The sequence below is a fragment of the Dreissena polymorpha genome, chromosome 1 (genome assembly GCF_020536995.1).
Source record: "Dreissena polymorpha isolate Duluth1 chromosome 1, UMN_Dpol_1.0, whole genome shotgun sequence".
NCBI classification, from domain to species: domain Eukaryota; kingdom Metazoa; phylum Mollusca; class Bivalvia; order Myida; family Dreissenidae; genus Dreissena; species Dreissena polymorpha.
This window is the reverse complement of record NC_068355.1, coordinates 124,236,256-124,247,434: the sequence shown is the minus strand read 5'-3', so window position 1 is coordinate 124,247,434 and position 11,179 is coordinate 124,236,256. Positions and strand designations below refer to the sequence as shown.

General features: G+C 35.0%; 1 protein-coding gene across 1 annotated transcript in view; it reads left to right on the top strand.

Annotated features, from left to right (window-relative positions):
• The first annotated feature begins 799 nt into the window (after positions 1–799).
• LOC127848510 (centromere protein F-like) overlaps positions 800–11,179 on the top strand; it is a 34,342-nt gene continuing 23,962 nt past the window's right edge. The window contains exons 1-4 of the mRNA XM_052381012.1: positions 800–979; positions 3,753–4,161; positions 6,612–6,770; positions 9,192–10,289. Coding sequence (XP_052236972.1) covers positions 3,913–4,161; positions 6,612–6,770; positions 9,192–10,289 — 1,506 coding nt within the window. The 5' untranslated portion in view covers positions 800–979; positions 3,753–3,912. The remainder of the gene's footprint in view (positions 980–3,752; positions 4,162–6,611; positions 6,771–9,191; positions 10,290–11,179) is intronic.

Below are 11,179 nucleotides of genomic sequence, written 5' to 3'. Positions count from 1 at the left end.
GCAGCTTTCTCACAATAAAACAAGTAACATAGCGAAAAGCAACACAACTATGAGCAGGCAAATGCAAACTAATATATTAAAGCAAAATAAAATACAAAAGCAAAAATAAAATACAAAAGCAGAAATAAGGACAGCACAAGCAGCCGAAGAACAAAACAAAACAAATTCACACATTGCGGCGTAAGTAGTACATCACATGTAGGCTCTCTTCTGATATCAGTAATTTAATAGGTTAATTGATATGCTGCTTTTTTAAATATTAATAAAAAGTAAGGTCATTTCATTTTGCACGTGACTGGATACGCCGGGTACTTGAAATGCACGTGCTGAGCCGGAGACATGAGCTGCACGTGACTTAACAAGTTGGGGAGTTGAGAAACGATTAGCACATTTCTGATTTTGAAAAAGAACAAAGATTATTCATCGCACAAACAAAGCAAACACACAAACATTAGACACGGACTAAAGTATAAAGGCTGCGGTACCATTTTTTATGTACGAGAGTGAAAAGTGCGATTATAGATAAGCGGATTATAGATAAGCGATATGAAACGGAAACCAATCTTTGTGACAGGTGCGCGAACAATTCGGTCTTTTTGTGACCACACTATATCGATATACTTTAAGATTTGTTGCCATTTAAGATTTTTTTTATTACTATAAAAGAAACAAAATGCATACTATTTATATGTCATGTCTCAACAATAAAATTAAAATTGAATACTAAGCATATCATGTGATGAGTACCGTTCCAATCACGACCGTTTGACCATTGGACCATATCGTCCCAGATTCAGTTGACAGAAACTGCAGGTAAAAAGACATCAATGATGGCCACGACGACACTCGAGTATGGAATGTAAACATCGGGATTCTTAGGCAGTTAAAGAGTGTATCAAATGTAGACCAGCTATTTCGTTATTAATTCATGCGTATGCTTCATAATACATTAGTCACACGATTTCGGAAGTCAGATTTGGTTAGTTTTAACATTGCATTTGTTGTTATTTCGGGGAAGTACATGTAGTAAAGACTAAAGTCTGTGCTAGTTTTATCGAATATGAACATTTTGGTTGACTTGCTTGTTATGGTTAGATTGAATCTTACTCTTTAATGTATATTATCTACAACACAATGTGATTTGATATTATAATTGAATTCTATTTATAACGAAACCTTAACATAATTATCATTAAATATCTGTGTTAGTTTGGTAGATGACATATCTTCAAAGGAGGTGATTAACATGCTAAAAGTAAAACTCAATGCTTAGTTAGTATTGCTCAATCTGTCATTGTCGGCTCAGGTACTACTTCCATGTAGTCAATATAAATTGCCGCCATAGAGTCTTTTGATGATTTTTGCTTTGGCAGACACTTGGCGTAAATAGTCCACTCTATCTTTTTAATACCGAGAGTTCCGACACGAATTTCAGTCGCATCACTCCTGAATTTAAATACACACATATTTGTGACTATTATGAAAGAACGTTGCATAAATAGTATATATTGAGCAAAATATATAGAAATTTACCTGTTAATAAAGTATATTTCGAGTGTGTTTCATCCAATATAAATCCTTGGATAGTAAAGGTTCATGTTATCACCCGTGGTGAGGTTAAATTCAACTTTGTTTGTAACTGAGTTCTCGAACAAAAAATAAGTGTGCAATATGCGCAAAACAGTAAGAAATGAAATTGAAAATAGTAAGAAGAAGAAGCAAAAAAATAATTATAACCATTATAACTCAAAATATTAGAATCGACAGTAACGAAATACCCCAAAAGTAATAGGTACGAAATAGCTATGGTACGAAATATCTACAACAACAACAATGCCAAAATGGTTGCCTTTGAGAAAATGATCGTTCCATGTCTATGATTTCAAATGAAATACAGGTAATTTTTGTGATCTAAGTTCATATTTGTCAAACAACGGGTAGATTTCAGATATATACACTTCTAATTACTGTAATTCCCATAATAGTATTGTATTTATTTTTCATTATGGATTTTACAGACTGGAGTTTCAGCGTTCAGATTTATTCTGAACGCGAAATATTTCAGCTATACTTCCATGTACCCCTGGTTCTCTTAAGTATACTTACATGTACCCTGAGTATGGTAAATATACTTAAACGTACCCGGTCGATATTAGACTGTACCCAAGTTGTATTCCCGATTACCGTAAAACTGTAGCGTTTATCTTAAACAAACTTCTCTTTTAAGAAAACTGCATCAACATGCTTATTGAGTACCAGTTTCGATGATATAGAGGCCATTTAACAGACAATTGACATAAGTGTGAACAAAAATAATTTAAATAATCAACAACAACCGATTTAGCATTAAAATTGCCGGGTACGTTTAAGTATATTTACCATACCCAGGGTACATGTAAGTATACTTAAGAGTACCCAGGGTACATGTAAGTAGTACCTGAGCCGACAATGACCAATCAAGCCTTAGTATTGAAAATGTGTGGAATATATATTAAAAGTTATTTATACAGGAAGAAAGTCATTAATAATAAATTTCGGTTTGTGTTTTTAAACAAATCAAGTTTTTAAGCAAATATTGACTTTTTACATCAAATTTTAAATATTTTAGCTTCACTTTTCTCATAAAACCAAAATGTTGGCATCTGCCTAATGCTCTGGTTGAGGTAAACATGCAACACTGGGCATTGTATGAGGTAACTGACCAAGTTCCAGAACTCTTTCCTGCAATTTAGATTAAATATGCATATTTTTTGTATGCATAAAATGTTTATGTTAATTGTGCAACATCACCTTTTTACTGTAGGTATTTAATTGAAACATTTTTGAGGTCATTCTGTAAGGTCACTGTCTAAATTTCATAGTGATACATATACATGTAACTGTGAACTGCATTTTTAAGTTTGTGCAATGCCACCATAATTTTGTAGCTCATTACCATTTTTAAGGGCTGCATTTTTCATCCAGTTTTGATAAAACTTTGTCAGAATGTTTTTCTGGACAATATCTTGAGGAGTTTGAATCTGGGTCACATGCTTCAAAAAATAGGTCAAAAGGTCAAATCTTAGGATAATGGTAAAACCTTGTTACCACTCTAGAGGCCACATTTTTTACTCAATATTTAAGAAACTTTGTCAAAAAGTTTATCTTGAAAATATACTGCCTATGTAATATTCTGGGTCATGGTCCAAAAACTAGGTCACCTGTATGACTCAATCATGAACTCATATGGGCCATTATCACCCTCTTGTATGTTATCAAAATTATTGTCATCGATTCAAAAAAGATTGTATGCAAAGCCGCAATATATTCAAACAAGCAAAACTGATACACCCGACAAAGAAAAATGAAAAAAAAAAGTTTGTTTACAAATAATCAAAATCAATAACTCAAAATGGTAAAATTTATAAAGCATTTGTAATGACTTTCGTCAATAGTTAGCAAAAACATGTACATGTATTACCCAGAAAAGGTTTCACTACAGTGCACATGTTGAAAGCCCGCATGGTGTAATGGTTACGAGTTAATGGTTTTGCTTTTAGAGGTCCCAGATTGGACACCCTGGGCATGTTATTTTGTTATTATAATTATATATAACTATTTCAAGTATTTTGTTATAATTATATATATATATATATATATATAACTATTACAAGTATTGAAGTTATGTTAGTAAAATAACTTATTATATATATGATATTTTTCAAAAATAGGAAAATCTTTTAACAAGTCCATTAATTGCACTGTTATTTCAGGAATTCAGCAGGGAGGTGTCAATGATGACACCACTCTATAGAAGCTGTGTTCAGAACAAGTATCCAATCTTGATGAATCAGAGTTGCTGAGTGTCAAACAGAAGAGTGTGTCTTTGAATACAAATAATTCACTGTCACTGCAAGTCACTATATTGCCAACATGGCAACTATCTCTGGGAATGAGGGTGATCTGAAAACTGACATGGATAACATACGTCCTGGTGACAGAGAGGCATCTGATGACGGGCCAAATGATGGTCATAATGCTGCTGGAACTGCTGTTGAAGTAGCAGATACAGGCCTAGAGAAACATGGTAGAGTTCCTCACCATGAAGAAGCTAACACACCAGCTGAACATTCATTGGTTGATCAGGCAGTCGTAGAAGTGAAGCAAGGTCAAGATGTTGATGTAAGTTTCTCATTGCAGTTATTCATGCTTTGTCGGAATAACAAAACTAGAAATGACGCGGCAGAGGCCGACGCGTATCCCCACGCTGCATGTTTGACCCAGGGGGCCCCAGGGTTGGTAATGGGGCCATGCATAGTTGAGATTGACCGTATTGTTATAAGAGATGTTCAGTATCAATTGGAAGTAAATCGGTGTAGAAATGAAGAAGTTAATGTAAAATAACATAAAACAAGAGATGTGTTTGTCAGAAACACAATGCCCCCTACTGCGCCACTTTGATTATAAAAAAAATCATTTGGCAGATTCATTAATTACCTCCCTTTAAAGCTTATTACTTCCCTTGGATTTTTTTTTTTGACCTTTGACCTTGAAGCATGACCTTGACCTTTCTCCACTCAAAATGTGCAGCTCCATGAGATACACATGCATGCCAAATATTAAGTTGCTATCTTCAATATTGCAAAAGTTATGGCCAATGTTTAAGTAAATAAAATAAAAAAATGAGTGAAAATCTCTGACCCTGCCTACCCCAACCCACATAACTTTTGACCCAGGGGTCAGATCAAAATTCCAAATAGTGCAGGGTCGCACATATGCTCATAGCTACCATGTGTGTAAGTTTCACGGTTCTAGTGCTTACATGTATAGTGTAGGTGGAGATAGTGGCCAGGGGTAGTATTCCAGAAGCATTTTAAGTTAAATTTTATTCTTATCCTTAAATTGGGAAATTTTCTTAAGTGTTTCATTTCATTTTGCAATAGATTGGCATCAAGATAAACATTTAAATAACATCATCATGCCAATGTTATTTTAGGAATACCAAAAAAACATGTGTTTCCTTATTTAGTAAAGAAATACAAAACATTCTAATTTTGAACTTAAGTGAAATTATTTAAGAAATGACTTAAGATGTTTCTGGAATACCACCGTAGGACGGACAGACAGACAGACGGACGGCGGAGATAACCACAATATCCCCAAGCTTTTTGAAAACAAATTCTTTTTAACAATCAGTTTATTGGTTATAGGTTTTCTTACTTTGTGTTGTCTTTCAAATTTTTCATGTACTGAAAAGGCATGTGAACAGGTCATACATGCAATACATTCATGATTTAAAGCTGTCCAGCTTTGGGGGGTTTTGTTTCACTGTTCTAACATGAGACAATTTGTCCTGACATATTAAATAAAAAACGATGCTTGTTCTATAAGTTATCTTTGAAAGTTGCAAATCCAGTTTGTTTTGGCCAAGAATATGAATCACATTACTGCCAGCTAAAAAACAACACTTGCTAGCAAAGTGTTGTTGACAATTTATCAGCCATACAGGTATATTGGTTTAGTCACGCTCTCATGATAAGCCATATGACTGCAGTCCCCACTCTCCTATTGTTACAGTACTGATAAAAGTTTTGCTTTGTAAAAAGCTGACCGTAGGTTTTTTAAGCAATGATTTCAGATAATGAGCTGATTTGTGGTATGAGAGTCTACCAACATGAGTGAGTTTTGTTCCTGTTCATTGATTTTTAGCAAAGTTATAGGCATTGGACTTCCCTGCAACTGTGCGGCTTCAAAGTGCCATAGGGGGCATTGTGTTTCACAAACACAGGTTTTGTTAGGATATAATGGATGTTGGATTCAATCTCAATTTAAATTCTTTTGTTTATTTTTCAGTTTAAATAAATAGGAACAGTGCCAAATGTGTGCACATTGGGTTATGATTTTACACATGTTACATAAGACCTTAGACATCCCCATATATGTATTGAAAAGATAACATTCAACAGCAGAGCAATTTGTGAGTTGCATGTAATTAAGATAAGGTGTTTCATGTTAACATGTTTCTAACTTCATTGATATGTTAATACACATAGAAAGCCTATCTATGACTTGATGTTTGCAAATCCATCAAGAAAACTTTTTGTAAGTAGAGATTTATGTACCTTATTCGCAGATGCTTCATACAAGAACTAAGGTATTTAATCAAAGAATAACTTTTTAACATTATCATACCCATATTGATGTTCACATCCACTTGAATAGTAAAGTTACTTTTTTAATCAATTAGTTGTGTCATCAAGTTGTTAAAAAACAGACAACTTTCACACAGAGATATTGTTTTTGTCTGTTATCTATTGTCCAAACTTAGTTGTAAAATTCCTTATACTTACCTTTTACAACAGTGATTGAAACTGTAAACCCTTTACCCCATAAGAAGCAAAGTGAAAATGGCTTTTGCAACCAGCATAAAACCAGAACAGCCTGTGAGTAACTCGCAGTCTGTTCAGGTTTTATGCTGTTTGCTTCTCATCAGTAACTAAGGGTATGAAACAAAGCCTTTAAAATTTGAATTCAGTAAGAAATGTATTAAATTATATGTAACTTTCTAAGTGACTACAAATGCATCAAAATACGTATCTAAGTGGTTAAGGTTTAATGTTTGGTATTTGCAGAGTCTTCTTCAGCAAATGTACGCCCAGATTGTTTACAAGGACAAGAACCTTCTAGATCTCAACAACAACATCCTGGAGTTAGAGCGACGATTGATAGACCTCCAGGAACACGTTGGGGACAAGAATGAGGTGATTCGGGGTCGAGATAAAGTCATAGAGGTAAGCAAACTTTTTTTTTGTGATCGCCTTTTGTCCGTCGTCCGTTGTGCGGCGTCAACATTTGCCTTGTTAACACTCTAGAGGCCACATTTATTGTCCAATCTTCATGAAATTTGGTCAGAAGATTGTTCTCAATAATATCTTGGATGGGCTCGAAAATGGTTACGTTTGCTTGAAAAACATGGCTGCCAAGGGGCTGGGCATTTTTCCTTATATGATTATATTTGGCTATAGTAAAATCTTGTTAACACTCTAGAGGCCACATTTATTGTCTGATCTTCATGAAACTTGGTCAGAAGATTCATCCCAATAATATCTTGGACGATTTCCAAAATGATGCTGGTTGGTTGAAAAACATGGCCGCCAGTGGGCGGGGCATTTTTCTTTATATGGCTATAGTAAAACCTTGTTAACACTCTAGAGGCCACATTTATTGTCCGATCTTCATGAAACTTGGTCAGAAGATTCGTCCCAATAATATCTTTGATGAGAACGAAAATGATGCCAGTTGATTGAAAAACATCGCCGCCAGGGGGCGGGGCATTTTTCCTTATATGGCTTTAGTAAAACCTTATTAACACTCTAGAGGCCACATTTATTTTCCGATCTTCATGAAACTTGGTCAGAAGATTTGTCCCAATTATATCTTGGATGAGTTCGAAAATGGTTTCCGTTGCTTTAAAAATATTTTTCCTAATATGGCTATATATTGCTTTTGTAAAACCTTATTAACACTCTAGAGGCCACATTTATTGTCCGATCATCTTGAAACTTGGTCACAAGATTTCTACCAATGATATCTTGGATGAGATCGAAAATGGTTCCAGTTGGTGGAAAAACATGGCCGCCAAGGGGGCGTGGCATTTGTCCTTATATAGCTATAGTAAAACCTTGTTAACACTCTAGGAGCCATATTTATTGTCCAATCATCATGCAACTTGGTCAGAAGATTTGTACCAATGATATATTGGACAAGTTTGATAATGGTTCCAGTTGCTTGAAAAACATGGTCACCAGGGGGTGGGGCATTTTTCCTTATATGGCTTCATGAATCTTCATGAATCTTCATGAAACTTTGTCAGAATATTTGTTTACATGATATCTTGGATGTGTATGAAAATGGTTCTGGTCTGTTCAAAAACATGGCTGCCAGGGTGTTTACTAGTCATGAAAGTTGGTAAGAACATTTTGTTCTAATGACATATTGGGCTGCACAGAACAGGTCAGTTCCTTTGAATCTTGAGCGACTTTGGACCTTTCAGGCCCTCTTGTTTGGGGTATGTTTAATTATTTCTTAAAGCCCATAAACATTCAAAATTAAATCTATGTTTGATGATTGAGGTTAAGAAACGCTCTATAACAGCAGCATGTTTTGCTGTTTTGCATTTCAGCTTTTGGGTGATTGTTGCAGATATGTTTTTATAATCCCTGAAATAAAATTTTGGCGGAGCATATAGTTGCCAGTTTGTCCTTCTTTACTTACCATCTTTCGTCACACTTTTGCTACCGTTTCTCATAGCACCTTCAATACTTTACCAACTGCTTTCATACTTGGCATGTAGGTACCTTGCATTGACCTCTACCTTTTGATGAGGTTTGTGGTCACTGGGGTCAAGGTCAAGGTCACAGAGGCTAATAATAGACTTCCTTCCGTCACACTTTTGCTACTGTTTCTCATAGTGCCTTCAATACTTTACCAATCGCTTTCATATTTGGCATGTAGGTACCTTGCATGGACCTCTACCTTTTGATGAGGTTTGAGATCACTGGGGTCAAGGTCAAGGTTACTAAGGCTAATAATAGACTTCCTTCCATCACACTTTTGCTACCGTTTCTCATAGCGCCTTCAATACTTTACCAATCGCTTTCATATTTGGCATGTAGGTACCTTGCATGGACCTCTACCTTTTGATGAGGTTTGAGGTCACTGGGTCAAGGTCAGCGAGGCTAATAATAGATTTTTTAGGTGTTTATTAACACATACATTGACAAAGCGCATCATCGGGGAGCATCCATCAGTTTTATTGATATTCTTGTTTAATACAAGTACAATGCATCTTTTTATTTTTTTAACTTAAAAGTACAATAGTTTGCTCACCAATTTCAATATTCCAATATTTGTCGAATGTAAAAAAACCTCCTCATTATTCTGCATCAACTTAGGGCTCTTAGCCATCTTACATCTTCCTTCTAAGACGACTGAACTCAAGAAAGACCAGTTAAACAAATAAACAAACAAATGTCATCAATACACAATCATATTATATAATTGTATTAAACAAATAACAAATTTGATGCATATATACACTTTGCCATTAAGACAGGCGACCTTAAAAAAAATTATGCTCAAGTATCTTTAATGTGGATATTTACATGTAATATTGATATGCTTTCATTCATAACAACATTTATCTGTAACAGGTCTTACAACTTACTATCCAAGAAAAGGAGAACATGATAAGCAACCAGGCTAAGTTGGTGTCCAAACTGTCACAGAATATGGAAAGCAGTGATGAAAAGGTATCTGAGCTACAAGAACAGTTGGTGAAAGCTAACTTAGAATTGACTAGTGAACGAGAACGATTTAATGTTCGACTTTCGGAGTCCCAGAAGTATTTTGAAGAAATACTTAAAGAGCAAGAAGACAAAATTTTGAATTTAAAAGAGAAGTACAAAGAAAAGGAAAATGAGCTGGAAAATGTGCATGCAGAATTTACAGAACTTATCAGAAGACAGGATAGGAATATTAAGGAAATCATGTCAGTAAATCCAGTCAACATAGAGGGCAGTGTGATACAAGCGCTGCAACAGCAGATAGGGGACCTGCATGATGTTATTGCTCAGAAAACCAGTCTCATAGAGGCACTGGATAGTAAGTGTAGGCTTCAGGAAAGTGAGTTAGAGAATGAGAGAAAAATTCAGAGGTCAATGAAAGAAAAGCTTCAGGATCTGTCAGAGAAAACCATTTTGTCTGAGTCACATCTTATGCATGTGGAATCTGAACTAAACATTCAAAGGCAAAACTTTAAAAGAAAATTAGAGGAATTGTTAGAAAAACATGAAGCAGAAAAGACAGAAAGGGATCAACAATTGAGTACTTTGAAATCAGTGTGTGCCAATTATGAACAGTTGTATAACCAATCAATGAAAGAATATAGCTCTTTACAGGACAGGCATTACAAATTGTCTAATCAAGTTTTAAGTTTCAAGAGCTCTGCATCAGGGTCTGAAATTGATGCAAGTGCTTTGATTGCAGAAAACCATGGTCTTAGTTCGGATCATGAGGTAGTGAAAACTGATGGCCTTAAACAGTTGCAAGATATGTGTGAGGATTTGTCAGCAAGGTTGAAGGCAAAAGAGGAAGAACTTTTGCATTTACAGGACACAGTTGACCAGCAAACACCAAAGAAAGATGAAAAGAATGTAGCTAAACTCAAAGAGAAAATGCTTTTAAAGACCAAAACACAATTATTAAGCAAGGGTAGATCTGTGAAAAAAGAAGCAAAACAAGTCCGAGAGGTAAATATATTATATTCTTGTTATAGTTAAATATATTTAAATACACAGATGGTCAATACGCTGATTTAAAGGTTTAATTCGAATTTGGAGCATGTAACTTGGAGCATGTCATGGCATTTGCGTACACATCAAGCACTTTTTTCCCTGAAACTGACTTATGAAAGCAGATAAAAGTCCAAGGTATTCAATGCAATCTAGCAAATAAAAATAAAAAACAACAACTTGTCATAAGACCTCGAGATAAATACTCCATTTGTCTTCATGCTATTTTAAAATCACATGGTTATGAAAAAGTGTATACTTTTGCCTAACAACTTAGTGTCACAGATTTTTTATTACCTGCAGGAAGGCGTAGGGATAATATAGAAAAGGAAAAGGTCACGTCCTTGCATTTGCGCTTCTGTCAGTCACACTTAAGCGGTGTGCGCCAGGTTTATGTATCAAGGATATTTCAACCATATCGTTTGTCATATGCTATTACATGTATTCGGATATTGTGATGTTTAACTTCTTGTTTTCAGGTACATTTCAATTTTTTTTAGTTTATTCAGATTTATTTTGAAAAAAAGGAGATTTATGTCTGAAGATGTTGTATACTGTTTATTGGGTATCTTTACCCATGTAATTTTGATACATGTATCGTCTTTGATATACAAAACAACTTAAAAATCATTGCATAAATTTTAGCTCGGCTGTTTTCGGAGAAAACCTGAGGTTTTGTCATAGCCAGCTCGTCGGCCATCCGAATCGTTCAAAAACCTTAAGATTGGCTCTAAAATCAAAGTGCTTCCACCTACAACTTTGAAACTTCATATGAAGCTGCACCTTGATGAGTTCTACACGCCACACCCATTTTTGGTCACTAGGTCATACATGGGTCATGCCAGGTA